Below are 17,383 nucleotides of genomic sequence, written 5' to 3' on the forward strand. Positions count from 1 at the left end.
GTGTGTGTGTGTGTGTGTGTGTGTGTGTGTGTGTGTGTGTGTGTGTAAAGAATTTACAAAGGGTAACAGTTTGGGTAAAATATATTTCTTCTAATGTTACAATTCTATGATATTTGGGGGCGGGGGCAGTTAAATTCCAGGCTTCCCCACACTGCCAAACAACCAAATTTCTTACAGCAGTCATAAAGATGTGCTCCATCCAATTCAGTCACATTCCTGAGCAACACCTCAGAACCCCTCTAGTTTCCTTTCCCTTCAACGGCCAACTCAAACGTGGCTTTGTGTTTTCAGAGCGCCTTTTGATACAAGGCATTAATGCCATTAGATGTCAAACCCTGTGAAGTCAGCCGGCCTTGGGTTGTGAAACCCACTCTACAGAGGGAACCCAGAAGCTCAAGCTACGTTCAAACCACCAACTCCCTGTGGCCCCCGCTTCACACACAGTCACTATGAGTTGGAATCCACTCAATGGCAGCGAGTTTGGTTTCCATTAAGGGCCCAGAGGACAAGCCTTCTCGCGGGCTGACCTAGCTAGGTCTTTCTTGGACAACTCCCTCTCCTCCTTCCTCCCTGGACTTTTGCTAGGCTATAGCCTGAAAAGGGCTTTACAAAAAATGTCTCCTTTATTATAAAGTCTACATTCGATTCTTTGATTAAACAAATGCATGTTGTGCACAACCAGCCAGCTCATGCATTTGTTCACTTGGCTCAGAGGCTGAGGCTGCACGACCTCCTGGGAAACTGCAGTCCATCGATGTTCTCGGTGCTTCTGCTCGTTGAGTAGTGCGTGGGTCTTAAAAGCTTTTACGTAGCATCAGAGTAGACCACTGGTGACTGGCTATTCCCTGGAGCAGCAGAGGAAAAGAGCCAGGAGCTGGAGGAGGAGCTAGATCTTGAGTCGAATCGCCTCCTGGCACAACTACCTCCTTTGCCAGGAAAGCAGACGAATGGCATGGGACTGTTCCTAAACGTTTTCATCAGGCTCTGTAGAGAATCCTGATTGAAAGGTTAAACACAGCTAACACAATTTCATATTTTTATGGAATCTGGACTTTCTGGATCCACTGAGGCTAGGAAAAGTCCTTCTCAAACTATTGCCCTGATGTAATCTTTAAAGTTCATACCTTGCATTGAAATGATCCCCTGAAATTCAAAACTAAGCTCACTATCATCGAGCCAATCTGGCTCACAGCAACCCTACAGGACAGGGTAGAACTGCCCCTGTGGGTTTCTGAGTCTGTAACTCTTTACAGGAGTTGAAAGCCTCCTCTTTCTCCCGAGGGGCAGCTTGTGGTTTCGAACTGCTAACCTGGCAGTGAGCAGTCTAATACTTAACCCATTAGGCAACCAGGGCTCATTAAGTTCCCCCTGAAGTCATCCTTAAAGCAAATAACAGTTTGAGCTTAATTAGTAAAGGAAGTTCGTCTTGAGTCTTGTGCTCTTTTATGGAATGATTGCCATCACTCTGGGATCAAAGTGACATGAATGAACAGATCAGAAGCAAGAGGGGCAATGAGTCTGTGTTCCTGGGTGTGTCTGGGAAGCACAGTAGGAAGGGTGGCACAGTGTGGCTGCACAACTTCATGAACGCAACCATGATCACGCAAGTGCCCATGAAGAGAGGGTCCAACTGGTGTACCTTTTACTGTGTACATTTGTATGCTCTCCACCCTACCCCCACCAAGAGAAAAATGCTCACAGTGATGTTGGCAAAAGCTGTTCCAACCATAAAGTAGAAGACTCTAGGATGCATTTCTAAAATAGCTGACGGTGACCCGAGGATCCATGCTGTAGATAAAATGAAGAGCAAACATGGAGAAAAGAAGGGGACCATAGCTTCATAGACCGAATTGTGTTTCAAGGTGTTATTTCTATAGCTTCTGGAAAAAGAAAAAGAAACCAAGTAATACAGAAAATATTATTACACAAGGCGTATACTAAATAGTTTGTAGTTTTCAAAAGCACTTTCATGTCAAGCCTCTCATTTCACGCTTACAATAATAGTCCTATGGCATATGCACAGCCAGCATGAATAGCCCCATTACACAGCGCGCCCTACCTTACTACCAGTGGCCCCGCTGACTCACAGGAGTCCAGACTCCGCTTATTGGGAGTCACCACTGAGGCATTTCGGACCCACGGCCACCACTGTGTGCAGAGTAGAACTGCTCCATTGGGTTTTAGGGCTGTGATCTTTCAGAAGCAGGTCGCCAGACTTGTCAACAATCGCACCTCTAAGTAGGTCCAACCACCACCCTTTTGGCTAATAGCTGGGCATTTGACCACTGGTGCTACCCAGGGACTCCTACTGACACCTCGTTCCACCTGTTTTTCCCCAAACCAAACAACTATGATTAACTGATGAATTAGGAATGTCTTTGAGCCTTTTTCTTTTCCTATGAGTATAGTCTAACAGTAATTTGTGAAAGAAACACAGAACATGCTTCAGATGAGTATCTCAGAGGTGTTCCTGAATCCCGAAGGAATACGCACTTGAGTCAGAGCTATTTTGAGCTCAGAGCCTCCATGTTTGCTAATTTGAAAATTGTCAGTGCCGGTTCTGCCGCTAACTAACTATATGACCTTGGATTAGCCGTTGGCCAATCAGGGCCTCACAGATGAGGAGGGAATGACTCAAATGTTCTTTAAGCCCTTACAGCAGCAGTTCTCAACCTGAGGGTTGTGACCCCTTTGGGGGATCAAACGACCCTTTCACAGGGGTCGCCCGATTCTTAACAGTAGCAAAATGGCAGTGATGAAGTAGCAACGGAAATAATGTGATGGTTGGGGGTCCCCACCACACGAGGAGCTGTGTGACAGGGTCACGGCATTATGAAGACTGAGAAACACGGCCTTACAGCTTTCAATGTGAAGGCCTCTATGACTGTCAGCTACACAAGGGAAGATTGATAGAGCTGGGCTTAGCAACCTCAACACAACTCTGTGAGAGCTGAGAGAGCTGGTGGGTAAAAGCGGGAAGCAGAGGAGACACCGGGAGCCAAATGCATGCAGGACACAGCCTATCCATTCAGAGCGGCTGAGAAAGGGCGGGGCAAGGGTCTCGTTTTGAGAAACGAAGCTACCCGCTCCACCCTGCTCCAGCCCAGGCACGGCCGGCCGGCCTTCCAGATGGTGTCGTTTGGAAAGGGTTAGCAGAAGTCCACGGTGTGTTTGGCTCTAAATGGCACAGGTTCAGAAAATCCCTTTTATGATCATCTATCTAAACTGAGAGATAAGGTCCTCCCTCCGGTAGGCAGATTCACTCGCCAAAAAAATGACACATCAGAAGAGGGCTTGGCAAGGCCCAGACTAACAAGGGAACAGCGTCCCCTATGCTATGACGCTATTAGCAAGTCCTCCCTCTCGGCATGCCAGCAGGTTGATCGGACTCACAGCGACCCTAGAGGACAGGGTAGAGCTGTCCCTGTGGACCTGAGAGGTAACTCTGTCTCCTGGGGAGTGGCCATGAACTGCTGACCTTCTGCTTAGCAGCCCAGCCCGAGTGACACGCCTCCCTCATCACCAGGGCTCCAGGAACGCACATGGACACCCTAACCTATGAGCAAGCTCATTGTAGACTCAAAACAGGCGCTGCGTTGGGTTCTTTTCAAAATGCAGGCTCCAAAAGAGAAAGTGGTCCTTAAATTCATCTAAACAGCAATTTTTAACGATTTTCATGTTGCTTGTCGAAGTTAGAAACTTACCTGAAAAAGTTTAATAAACTCATCGGAACGGTTAAACATAATGCACAACCTAGAAGGAAGAATGAAGTCCTCATGACATAATCATTCAAGAGTAGTCATTATGTTGAGTACATGAAAAATATGCAGTGTTTTTAGACCCAGTAATTCTCCAGATTGTTTCTGTAATGAAAGTATATTTCTGGACAACGCCTACACCAGGGAAGAATGGGAGGCGAGCAGTTTGTGGTTCTGAGCATAGACTCAAGGCGCCAGACTGGGCCTGGATTTGAGCTGCCCTATCAACGGGGAACCTAACTTCAAATATCCTAGCCTAGCTCTGCGCCCGCGCCTCTGTTTTCCTCATTGATAAAAGAAGAGGTAATAGCAGTCCCAACCCCTAAGGGCTCTGATAATTACCAGCTTTCCCACATACCTAGCGCAGTGGCTGGCCAGAGGGACCGGCACAGTAAAGGGGTACTGTTTGGGGTGTTGGGAGGGGTGGGGTACTGAACGTATCCTGCTGCTTCCTGTTTATACCTATCTACCTCTCCAGCAGTCTCCGTTTCAACCCCTTCCCGGTCTCTACCAGTTCTGTCCCCGCAAACTGAAAAATAAGAATGGACCTCCAGGACGCCCTACCCTTGGAAATGCTGCCCTCCATGCCTACTGTCTCATTCTTGTGTTTCGGGGTACTTGGCACGCTTTTCTGGGGCTTCAATCCCTCGAGCACCCTGGCTCATTCTTGTGAGTTTGACCAGCTCTCCAAAGGCCTCACCAGGCCTGCTGTGCGACACCCTCTGTTGACTATCCGCTCATTGCAGCCCTCCCCTCTCTTTGCCTTCCTGACAGCAGTCTCTCAATGTGTCTCTTAACCACCTAGCTACGTCAGGTGGTGTCCTTTTTCGGTGGCGACTCCTCCTGGGCACTACCTGGGGATTTCACTGAGTTTCTTTGCTCCCTCAGTACCTGGTGAGTCTTCTAAGTCCAAGCTTTCTGCAGACGACCCCAAGATCTAGCCATGTACCTTGGGGAAATCAGACAACCCCTGGGAATCATTGATCCAACAGTTGTAAGTGAAGTGCGTCCCTTGTCTGCTGAAGCTTCAAAATTCTTTGAGTCTACAATCTACAGAAATAAACTTTCCTCGTCTTTCTTGCTTGCAAACTCCAAAAACAAACGAACAAAATACTTCTGGCGACTTCCTAGACACCCACGTTGACCTGTCTTATTGTCACTCAACATATTCGCCATCGCTGGTCCACGCCTGACTCCGGTGACTACACTTGGCTTCGGGGATCGATGCTGCAATGACCAGAAGAGGTAGAAAAGCGTTCCTTCACGACGACTGCTGAGGCAATTTTGCTAAAAACTGATGAAGAGATTGGAAACCACCAAAAAGAAATCTTATCCCAAAAGATGAACTGCTGTGGTACTTCCAAACTCAACTGGAAGAAAGTGTTCCCAGGGAGAAGGTGGCTGAGGGAAGAGCGTGAGACAGGCTGCTCTGTCGAGCGGGGACGGCCTAGTGCCGGGACGAAGGCAAGGACCCAGAAGCCCTGGCACCTCGGAGGCCTTAGAAATAGACTCAGACAGACCTGCAAAGGATTTGCTACCAAGAGAATTTTTAGCTTCCAGAGTCTTGGCATATTTTATCGCATCAGATGTTCGTGGCGTATAACAGTGAAACCCTACAACTGCTTCTTTGGTAAAAAACAAAAACCCTCAAACTCCCTGCCATTGAGTCGATGCCAACTCATGGCAACACTATAAGACAAGACCAAACTGCCCTGAGTTTCCAAGACTGCAACTGTTTCAGGAGCAGAAAGCCCTGTTTTTCTCCCAGGGGGTGGCTAGTGGTTTTGAACTGCTGACCTTGTGGATCGCAGTGCAATGCATAACCCCTACCACACAGGACTTATTGTCACCAAAAAGCATCCTACAAACAGCCCTTAATTGTTTTAAAGTGAATCTCTTAAACTCTCTAGTCTAGGTCTCCCATAGTAACAGACTGCTGTTGGTGTTGCCTTGACCGAAGACCAGGCAGGAACCAAAAACCACGGCTGTCATCAAAAGGATGGGAAGAGAACGAGAGACAATCCAAGGAGAACATTGCCACAAATACAATCCTGGCATGTCTGTTAGTGACCTAGGCATGGCGATTAAACACAAACTTTCACTAAAGCCACCAGACAAAAAGGACCCTGAGGGAGGTGAAAAGGCAAACTCAGCAGGCAAACGGGAGCACTCAGGGAGCAGGGCAAGGAGCAGAGAAACTGCAGGAGTGCTGTTCCTCCTTGAGCACCGGGCTGCTCGGGCTGGGCCTGAGTTTGCGCTAGCTTCCGCAAAGTACCCCACTCAGCTCGGGCTGCGGGAGGCCGAAGTCTCGCTGGCCTGAGTCAGTGTGTTGGGGCAGAGGCTAGCAGAGCTACGGAAGGTTTATGAGGTGGAATCCTGGCAACAAGGAAATCACAGAATCTTGTTCCTTTTGAAAGCTGGGTATTACTTACCCAGCCGTAAGAGGAGACGAAGTGCTAATATATGCTACTACATAGATGAACCTTGAAAACATTGTGTGAAGAAGTAAAAGTCAGGTACAAATTGCTTTGGGGAGGAGAAAAAAGTTCTGAACATAGATCAGTGGTGATGGTTACTTAACACTGTGAGTATAGCTAATGCCACTGAATTATACTTTAAAATAGTTGAACGGCAAATTTTATTTGGGGTTCATTTTACCACAATAATTGTTATTTTAAAAAGGAGGGGTATGAATTCTATAGCTGAAAAAAAAAAACTTAAATGAAAAATTCATTATACGGGCTCAAACAGTGAATTTGAAGATCAAAAAATAAAAACTAATGCAAAGAATAGAGAAGTTAAAAAAACAATAATAAAAACTCATGAGTTCGGCTCCCAGTAGGGCCTCAAAAAAACACACACAAAAACTCATGAAATTACCTGCAGGAAAACAATCACACATTCTAATCACATACAGGTAACTTGGGGTCCCAAAGAAGGAGAGAGAACAAGAAAGAAAAAATATCTGGCGAGAGAATGACTGAAAACTTCCTATATTTACTCAAAAATCTTAACTTACAGATCTAAGAAAAGTTCAACAGACAGCAGTGTGGGAGTGTGTGCGCACACACACACCATAAACTACTGAAATCCACAGATAAAGCAAGTTTCTTGAAAGCAGCAAGAGAAAAATAACAAATACAAGATGATTGTCGTATATGGGCTGACTCAAAAGCAAGGGCTGCCAGAGGACATATTCAAAATGCTGAAAGAAAAAGAAAGGCAAAATATAGGCATTTTCAGATCAGCAAAACCAGAGAAAATGCTCTGCTACCACACGAGGTCTGCACTGCAAAAGATGCCCTGGAGCCCATCAGGCGCCCAGGAAAGGGCACCATATGGCAACCCGGTGCAGGTGAAGGCGCGCAGTGCGGGGCGGGATGCCAACGACGTGGTAGGTATAAAACACTGAGTGCTCTGAAATGACCGGAGGGGAAAGAGCAGCGATGCGTAAGAAGTAAGACTGACCCGGATACTAAAAACTGTGGAAGCCAGTGATGGAATCGAAGGATGGCTTATACAGAAATGGGAAGTACTTGAAATTGTCCATGATACAAAGTATCTATCAGACCCCAAAGCAAACTCACAACATGTCAAACAGAAGCAATCGGCCTCCTTCCAGCCTGCTCCTCTGTACCCGACTCTAGTACGGCAATCTCAGTATGCACCCCAACCACTTTAACAGCAGAACCACACTTGGTTGGGCCCTACTGCCCTGCTGTCATTTTTACCTACTAAACCTACCGTTAAAAAGGCAGTTTCATTTATGTAGAATCCTGTGGGGTTTTGTTTGACTTCAGAGGGTAGAATTCAGATAAACTTGTATGTTACAAGGAAAAGTTCATGCCTATTGGCAGATAAAATGAGAAGCCTCTACTTCATAGTCAAAAATATTTCTATCAGAAGAATCTACCATATCTTTGAATTTAATATTTCATGTAAAAAGCAGCAAATTTTGTCACAGAACAAGCTGCTTCAATAATTTAAAAAACAAAACTAAAACCTCATTACAAAGTTGGTGACGGTTAACCTTTTCAAGGTAAAGAATTCATAACTCACAAGGTTACCCACAAATGTAGGAGATTACCAAGAGGGAGAGTTCCTAAAACACACGAGGTCCAAAGCCACAGAAATGGCCAAACCACTTGGTTTCTGAAGCCCAGTAGCTAAATACACCATAAGCACAGCTGTTTGTGAGCCTCGCCTAATTCCCATTCTGTTGTCAAAGTTCACCAAGGATAGGGCAGTGCTTCCCAAGGGAGGGGTCCCACCCTCACTGGGGGGGGGTGGTGCCTACAAAAGCAGAAACCTACCCTTTTTCAGGGGCCATTGCACAAAAGTTTTTAATTGCCAGGGGGTACTGAGTAATTTTTTTATTTTTCAAAAGAAGGGGGTGATAGGCCCAATACATTATTTTTAGATAAAGGACGCAGCCACATCCCACAAGTAAGCCTTTCTACTTCTAAGAGGGTCCTTGGTGCCACTCCCGGTGCCCCAAAGTCACAAGGCAGATTCCTCGTCCGCTTTGCCTCGAAGCCCCGTCTCATCCTGGAGAACACCCCCTATGGCTAAGATCAAAAGGGACTCACTCCCCTACCAACACCCTCCCTAGCGGTTCCATAGGTACATGCGAGGAACTGAGGCTCAATTACTCTACACTGGAGTCTAGCTCATGTTTCGTTCCGTCTATTTCCCACAAACTAGTAACAGTCAGCTTTGAGGAGATAACTAGGGTACTGGCAGCCAATGTCCCCCTAAATGTGGAGCCTCCACTGCAAACTAGGTTCAGTTGAAAAGTTTGCCAAAGGTTTGTGTGGTCCCTTTGGATATTTTCTCATGATTTATCCAGTTTGATGCTGAACAAATCAAATTCTACCGAAGAGACGCGTTCCCCACCTTACTGGTAAGGTTCAATGCTAGAGGGCCATTCAGCTGCCCAGAGGGCCGCTGGTGGAGCTGGCTCATGTCAAACGGGGACTTTGGATAACAAGGTGATGATTAAGAGGGTCAACATGGAACTTCTTACCAATAATCATTGTAGTGAATAGGTCTCTATATAAGAAATTAAACAGGAAAGGCTCATACCAGGCCTCAACTCCCACAATCGCAGTCACTATGTAGACAAAAGAGATAGTCTGGAAGGAAATGCAGACAAAAGCACAAAGAGGCATTAACAGCTGGGAAGTTCAGGGAGTCAACCATGCCCTAAGCAGCCTAAGTCTCCTCGGGCCGTTTTAGTAAAAGCAGGAAGTGTCCTTACACTGGATTTGTTGGCGTCCTCTTGCCTTTAAAATTATCTTCTTTGCCAACAATGCCGTAAAATCATTAACTTCTAAACAATGCAAGCGACTGGCCGTCACCTTTAAGGGCACATGAAGGCCCCTCATATACTGGTTAAGCCATAAAAATGATATGATTTGCCCCCCAGTCTCTTCATTCCTCAAAGCCACTCCCAACTGCAGGGGTTTTACCGGAGCCTTAGGAGCAAATGGGCAAACTAGCAACACAGAGGGACTCAAAGGCAGGGAGTGTTAGTAGCATTTGTTTAAGAAGGAAGAACAACTATCTCTACTCAAATATGGAGGATGAAGACTCAATACCAACAATGTAATTATGTGTGTGTGCTTTAACAACATAATCAGTTCAGGTGAATGAGCATTGAATAACCTTAAAACAGGTTAGTTGGTATGACTGTGGCATTGGGAGTGTGTGTGTGAGTGTGTGTGTGTGTGTGTGTGTGTGTGTGTGTGTAGAGAACATCACTAGAGATATAAGTGACAGAATGTCAGGCATTTCCTTTAAAATAACAGGTGGGATAAATGAGAAAGGACACAGATAAAACTAGACTGGCAGTGTGAGTGTAGGTAACTGCTGAAGCTAACTAATGGGTAGAAAAAGGTCTAGCAAACTAGTTGTGTGTGTGTGTGTGTGTGTGTGTGTGTGCGTTTTGGAGGTGGGGGTATGTGTTTGAACTTTTCCATAACATGGTAAATAGGATAATAAAGGGGGCAAAGGCACACATTCGTTCTAAGCAAAAAGCATAAGGGCAATAAAGAATGGGGAAAACTTTCTGGAAAATTCAGGACTGTGCTGAAACTGTATGGCAGAACAAGTACTTACCACCTGGCTAAGGTCGTATCCCCACGGCAGGAAAAGAATGCCTGTGTTGTACTTTTCCCAGTGCGACAGGATGAAGGAAAACAAGACTACCCACAGCAGGATGTAAAGGACGAACACACTGACACCGGTTGGCCCTCGTCCAAAGATGGAATACACAGTGACCACAAAGTAAACGCAGGCCCAACTGTCCAGGCCATGGTCAAAGAGCTCCCCTAAGGGGGTGCTGGAGTTGGTTCGACGGGCTTGCTTCCCGTCCACACCATCTGGAACAGAAACACAGGCACAGGGAGAGAGTCAGCATTTCCACCAGTCTGGAGAAACTCTCCCTTAATAACTGAAGGAAAACCAAACCTAACAGTCAGTATGTGTGTCACAAGGACGTGATCGTTACACCAGCCAATACTCAAAGTAAGTGAATAAATAAAGCTGAGCTGCATTTGTCACAATTCAAAGATGACAGAAATGAAACTGTCAGGCCTTCACGTTCAACCTAAATATTAAAATACATGATAACATGCTGAACGACCCGAAGGAGCAGCTTTTGATTGGGATTCTGAATTCCTCCAAAGCAGTCCACCTAGCGCTTGGGCTGTTCAACCGTCTGGGCACACATTAGCCGGTGTGCGGCCAACCCTCATTTATGGAGGGCTGAAGTGCATGACATCCTGTTTGATATTACAGTCACTTGTTTACAGATCTACTGTCTCCACCAGTGCTTCCGGAAAAGGTGTGGCGTAGAGAGCGTGATTAGCAAGTGCGAGAATCCACCCTACTGAAACTGTGTATGCTCGGTGGGTGAAGGACTCCGTTTCTGCCCTCTGAGAATTTACAACTGAGAAAGAGGACGGAAAAGCATGACATGACACACAAACCAGAAAGGAATACAGACGAGAGAAGGGTGCTTTCTCTGCGCGATAACAGTGTCTACCCAAGGCGAAACCTGAGTGGGGCTGCAAAGACTGAGTTGGGTTTCAGCAGATAAGCGAGAAAGGAGTGTGCCATTTCAAGAGCGGTCGGCAAAAAGACGGCAATGGAAAAGCACAAGGCAGGCTTGGGGGGACGCGCCACGGCGTTTAATTCGACTGGAAACGAGGTCTGGGGAAAGGGGCCAATAAAAAGAGACCAGAAAGGAGTCAGCTCAAAAGTTGTGGGGAGTCCGAGGAGCTATGCAGGCAGGTGAGTCAGGGGTGACAAAAACCCAGCTGGCGTGCCATCCCAGGGAGGGAGACCCCAGAGGGGCGCTCATTGGCAAATCTGAATGGAGCCAGCGGTAGCAGAAATGGAAAGCTCGGGGTCATGAAGAAGGAAATGGGACAGGATGCAACAAAAGATAAGATGTGAAGTCTAAGGACAGGAAGACAAAGACGGGCCGCGAGTCTCCAGCCCGGGAGCGTAGAGAACAGCAGGGAGCGCAGGCTGAGGGCAGCTTTCGCTCCCGCAATGGAAGTGCGGGCAGGCCGCTGACATGGTAACGTCAGGTGACTCCAGCCGAGGGCACCAGCAACTGTGGCCATAGAGGCTGGAGAGAGAGCCTTCCGATCGCCTTACCTTGCCATGGCCACGCCGAATCAAGAGGACCAGCACGGTCAGGAGAAAGGGGGGGGACAAGGCGTAGGCAACAGCCCCTGAGAAGGAGGGCAAAACCGAGCTGAAAGGGAAGAAGCTGAATTTTTTTCTTCAAACAATTTCTCCCCCCAAAATATCGTGTTAATAGCTATGGACACTAGAATTAGACTAATGGTAAAGATTCGTGAATGAGGAAGTAAGATTTTCTGGGGACAACCGCTTCTCTTGGTCACCACGGTATGATCCCCAGTACCTACCTCGTTTGGGGGCAAAGTGGGCCTTGCAGAAATATTGTAAAAGGCACAGTTGAAAGGAGGAATCGCAAATCCCTGAGGACCTCTTTCACGAGGTGGGAACTAAAATACTTCCTTCAAAGTCTCTCCACATGACTCAGTTGGCTTACCAAGGCCCTATTTTTCAGTGTAACTCATGCCCAGGTACTATGAATACTGAATTAATGATATATTAATTAGGTTTGGGACTTTTTCTCCCAGAACCCAGTCCGGTTCCACCCTTAGGGTGCAGATGTTTTATCTTCATCACTGTCGTTTGATTTTGGTAAGGTTGATTCTGGATACACCAATAGGCAGGCACTGTGATCACACATATTAATATTTCTACCACACAATATGTGACTAGTCACACGAAGCGGTGCAGATGAAGACGATAAGTTGCCTCGAGGCAAGTTCTGCCACGAATTGTCCAACCCAGGATTTTCTGTGGAACTGTGGGCCTGAAGCAATGGGTAGACGGTACAGTGCAGCACAAACTATCAGGCTCTTTCTGAAAGGGCAGAGCTCACACACAGCCCACCTTTGCCTCCGACCTCGTCCCCTCAGCAGCCCTCGGCCGGTAACAATATGTCGGCACTCCCCACTTCTCTGCCCAGGGTTCCCCGGCCCTCGCTGCCTCCTTCCGCATCTGCGGGTTTAGGCAAAGGCTGCCCTGTTCGGCTCATAGACTTAATTGTTCAAAGGAATCTATTCTTGTTTATCTTATAGGCCTGTCTATTAATTAGCTGAAGGGGTAAAGCCTCTAGGAGAGAATGCAATTTCAACTTAGAAGCCTGTCTCAGAGGCATTATCTCAGGGGTTCTGTCCCGTCTCCTTCAGCCCAGTAGATCTGGATTTTGTTTTCATTTGAACTTTGTTCTCCCTTCGTACCCATTCTAACTGGCAGCATCCCGGGCACTGTGGGCTGTCGGGCACCAGCTAGCTCTTCCAGTCTCAGGTTAAAGAAGGCTGTGGTTGACGTGGGCTTCGGACTAACTGCTTCCGCCTTCAGTTGACGTCACTGACCTTTGTTCCAAGCAGACAGAGACCAAAGGTCTGCTTTCTTACAGGTTCTTTAACACTACTGAGTGCCTACTTAGCGGGTGTTAGGTCCCGTCCTAGTTCTAGACAGTGGGGAGACAGCAGTGAACAAAGCACCCACCCTCAAGGACCGTACATGCCTGTGCTGGTTCACTTTGTAGCTGCAGCAGACTGACCACAAACAAGTAAGGCGTACACAAGCAAACCACACTCCCCTGCTGCGGGGTGTTGGTGTAAGTGATCAAGAGAAAGAGAAAGCAGTGAAGAAAGATGATGAGACAAGACAAGGCATGCAGACAGACAAGACAGATGGTCCTGAGGAAAAGCAGTCCTGACAGACTAAAGAGTGCAGCCAGGACAGCAGTTGTCCCTGACCACTCCTCCCTCCACCAAGCAGGAGGTGATCACTTGACTCCTGCGTGCTCCCACTGTGCTGATAAAAGCACCGGCAGAGCTTTGTTTCTAAGAAAACCATTTACAAAATTTGGTGATGGGCCTGATTCAGCCTATGGGCCATAGCGGGCCAACTCCTATCTAGATTATTTGAATTCTTAGCAACGAATGGCGTTTTTCAGAGAAACTCAAAAGCACATACATCAAATTGAACCATATATTAGTAAGTCTAATTAAAGGACATACAGTCATCCGTCTCTTACTAAAAGGGGTCATTGGCAATGTCTTACCGAGAGTGTAGGCTAAGAAGTTGAGGATGCCCACCACAATCCACACCCAATCGGGGACGTGCTTGTGACCTGGTGCTGCAAAGAAAAGCAACTACAGTTATAACACAGTCCAAGCACATCGGTTCTGATCAAAGTGCACAAAGTTAGGGGGAAAGGCTTCTGCTTCTTAACTAGAGGCTGAAGTACTTCTCTGATATAGTTTGGAACCATAGCGGTAAACTGTGGCTAAGAAAAAGGAATACTCCCTGGTCCCCCTTAAACAATATGCACTTGGTTTGAGCTTTATTCCTAACTTAAGACTGAGTGTTCAAGATGACTTGAAAATTATATGCCCAGAATAGAAAATAAAAAATACTTCTGGATTTTTAAAAAATGCTTTAGATTAATCTATTCCTCATTGCTTCTAATAATACTACAAACATGTATTGACCCTTTGCCTTTATTGATCTTTTACTCTCTCTTTCTATTATCACTTAGCTAAACAAAAGACCTTTTCATTTGAGGACAGATTATCTCCTGGGGGTTGGCATCAGAATGGCTCTGAAATGTCTGTACCTCATCTCTCCCCCCCCCCCCCCCCATCCCACCTCGTGATAGACTAACGAGAACCGGTAGTCCTGGCTTTGGACTCAACCCCAGCAATGTGATCTTGAATATACAACCGCTCTATCTCGTGAACACAAAATATGACATCTGAACTCCATGATTTAGCTGATCCTTTAAGCTCTAAGATATATATATATATTTCCAATTTCTGAGCCGCATGGTTTATTTTGCTGCTTGACACCTAAGTGACAACATGCCACTATAATTTTGGGGTTTCATCTAAACCTTTACTACACTGCAGCTACAGAAATATGTGGACACATTTTTGGAAAGAGAATTGACATTTTGCAAATGCAGCAGACATTTTAATTTATACACAAGAAAAAGAAGTGTCCAAAGGGGTATATGCATTTCAAGTTATTGTGGGTAGCGCTAAGATATTTTTGATTCTCTTAATAATCATGATAAATAATCTTTGTTAAAATAGACAGAGAAAATAACACCAACTAAAATACAAATTAAAAAACGCATTACCAAAATCATGCTTAATGAATGATCTCATTGTTCAAATAAATAGAATGTGAGGATCTCCTAGTGCTTCAGAGAGCTGGCGTTTACGACTTCAATTACCATTTTGTTGTATGAGCAGAAGAAGCGAGGGCTAGAAATGTCAGCTGATAAAATTTTGGCATGTGTATAGTGTTTCAATATTCAGAATTTCCATCATTTCAAAAAGCACAAATGTTTGAAACTCAGAATTTCCCTACAAAAACAATGTTGTCGGTGATTATTAATTTCCAAGTCAGCTCAGCAAAACCTGCAGAACCTCAATATATGAGTTATAACCCTAAAGCTCCTACTTACCATCATCTACCTCTACCTGCTTCTCTCACCTCGACCACTGGCTAAGCCATGGAAATACATCTTGTTTCCCACTACTCTCCATCATCCCAAATTACCCCAAGACCTAAAATTCTTCCCTGTGGCCTAAAGGAGAAACCAGGTCTGAGATAAAGTGAGGGGCGGGAATGGGGGGAAGACACTGATGTGTAGTAGGAGGAACGGGATGAAATGGTCCAAAATGACGCCTTTCTTCATTTCCTCAAAAAGAGGCCAAACCACATCGGCCACTAACCAGCCAAGGTCTAAGACGCGTCTTCAGAGGACACTGGCATGGCCACAGGCGAGTGGAAGCGCTGAGCAGAAGGCAAGTGAGGTCCCAACCCCTTCTTCTTCGGTGATTACAAAAGAGGAAAGGGGGTTCCTAGGAGTTGACAGGGATGCTGGGCTCTGTTTGTGCCCATTTTCCAGGCAATTGTAACAGTCCTAATTTCCATATTCTTGTACATGAAATATTTCTCCATTATTCAAATCCACTGCTCTTTACATAGCAGATTTAAATCCAATCGGCATACTAGAAATATAACAACAAAGTGTGGCTCCTGTACATAATTCTGCTATTTTACAAACTACGATAGAACAGTTAAACCTTTTCAGAGATATGGGCATGTGAATAAAAGCAGAAAACAGCATCTCATTTTTCTCTAGACATTCACATTTTTGTTATCAAAGTTGTAATCTTACCTGAAGCATAAAAGTCAGGATCAAAGTATGTCAACAGTAGAAAATTGAATACAACCATCAGAAAGCCAGAAAAGGTGATCAGATTTGGAGCCAGCCAAGTAGGAAATACCTGTTTTTATAAAGAAATTATAAATTAAAACAGAGGAATTTTCCTATAATACATATGAGGGTAAAACCAAAAAGTACTGCTATCGGGTGTGTGTGTGTGTGTGTGCGCGCGCGCTGGGCTTATACCAAACACATGTATGGGCTTATACCAAACAAAACCTGCTCAAAAAAAGCTCCAAATGCAACAGTGGCTTCCCAAAGGCCAGCCATCACAAGGGAAAGATGTCAGCCTATAAGGGTGCGGCAGATGTTTTTGGAATCCCCAAGGGGTGAGCTTGAGAAGATTTTCTCACAGGACGCAGGCTCACCATGGGGGGGCTTGGTATGAAGAAGTGTTAAGAAAACTGCAAAACCGCATTGGTAAGGAAAAGGCCAGGAAAGGTGTGCCAAGGAAATATTTTCCCACCACCACAATGTACCCATGCATCCCTCGAGGACACCAGGAGTGGTCCTGGGATTGCACTGGCAAACCTTGCCTCCTCCACCCCATCACCCTGCCCATCAGACTTCTTTTTGTTCCAAATACTAAGGACATTTAGAAAGAACATGATTTGCACCCAACAAGGATGCCAAACTGTCATTTTGGCCTGGTGTAAATTGGAGGGCACAGAACTGGGCAGGAGGAGGGGGGCTGGAGAGCTGGGAGTGCCACCTTCAGAATGGAATCGGCCAAGCTGGGGGATACGTCAAGAGCAATGGCTTCACATTTTGTTGGGTTTGCTTAATAGAGGTGTCTATGATTTTTGTAGTAATATTTTTTGACTCATCCTTGTGTTACAACATGCAAATCAGTCATAATGAAAGTTGGGAATTTGAAAGACCGCATTCAGGAACATTTTATATCTTAAAATATAAACATAGCATCTGCTTGATAGAAATCAGCATTTCTTTTCACCGTCTATATTTAAATTTCTTCTAGAATGAACCCACTTTCATAATCGATTCTGTAAATGTTTTCATGCACTTTATAAAGATGGCATCTTCCTGAGTATCATCTTTGTCTTCATCAATGAGCTCAATCAATAAAGGGAGAGCTCGGATAACACCACTACACTCAAAGTTACCCGGACCACACTCCAGAAACTCACCACCATGACTTACCTTTACGATAGTGTTCCAGAATGGATGCATGACATACAGAGAGATCGGATTGGTGTCCACAGCACTGTACTGTTTCGAAATGAAACAAAACAGTCATGGTTAATCCTTGCATTTGAGCAATAACAATTTGGCTATTGCTCAAATGCCAAATAATGTACAAAAAGAACCTGGAAAATATATCTACTTATATGAAATGACAAACGTGGAATAGCAATATAAAGGGGAAAGAGACTGTGAAGTAGAGTGAGTGAGTGAGTGAGTGAGTTTGTAGGGGGAGAACCAACAGGGAAAGTGTAAAGATCAACTTCTAAACCAAAGAGTTAATCTTACAGTGGGTTTTTCATCCACACACCCAGTGTGCAAATCATCAGGAAAATCATGGATTCATCCTTCCCTCTCAGTGAACTTTACAATATCACCGTACTTCAGTAGAGAAATATGCAATACTTACATGTTCTTCCACATCTTCTCAACCTCCTTTGATCCTCCCAATTTACAAGACTCTAGCTGTATCCCCTCCCCCCACCCCAATACCACTTCTAATACACTTACACTAGCTGTGCAGTCTGAAGCTACTTTCACCTCTTAGTTTCTGCATTGCGAC

At 45.5% G+C, this 17,383-nt stretch overlaps 1 protein-coding gene across 1 annotated transcript; it reads right to left on the minus strand.

Moving 5' to 3' along the window:
- Nucleotides 1-12: 12 nt before the first annotated feature.
- Nucleotides 13-16,851, minus strand: SELENOI (selenoprotein I). The gene is made up of 7 exons (XM_004718185.3): nt 16,780-16,851; nt 15,571-15,679; nt 13,441-13,515; nt 9,879-10,141; nt 8,785-8,893; nt 3,705-3,753; nt 13-1,880 (listed from the first exon to the last, which is right to left on the minus strand). Exons 1-7 carry the CDS (start codon nt 16,807-16,809, stop codon nt 1,643-1,645), a joined length of 873 nt encoding a protein of 290 aa, XP_004718242.3. The 5' UTR covers nt 16,810-16,851; the 3' UTR covers nt 13-1,642.
- Nucleotides 16,852-17,383: the final 532 nt, after the last annotated feature.

The sequence above is a fragment of the Echinops telfairi genome, unplaced genomic scaffold (genome assembly GCF_000313985.2).
Source record: "Echinops telfairi isolate 266 unplaced genomic scaffold, ASM31398v2 ScPeMD7_9;HRSCAF=40, whole genome shotgun sequence".
NCBI lineage: Eukaryota > Metazoa > Chordata > Mammalia > Afrosoricida > Tenrecidae > Echinops > Echinops telfairi.

Excerpts from the sequence above, each read along its gene's own strand:
- SELENOI (XM_004718185.3), bottom strand. The coding sequence starts at position 16,809 with ATGCATCCATTCTGGAACACTATCGTAAAG. Across the intron at positions 10,142-13,440 it reads CTTCTTAGCCTACACTCTCG|ATGGTGTGGACGGGAAGCAA; the intron begins GTAAGACATTGC and ends TTTCTGTTCCAG. Across the intron at positions 3,754-8,784 it reads ATTCACTACAATGATTATTG|GTTGTGCATTATGTTTAACC; the intron begins GTAAGAAGTTCC and ends TCTTCCTTCTAG.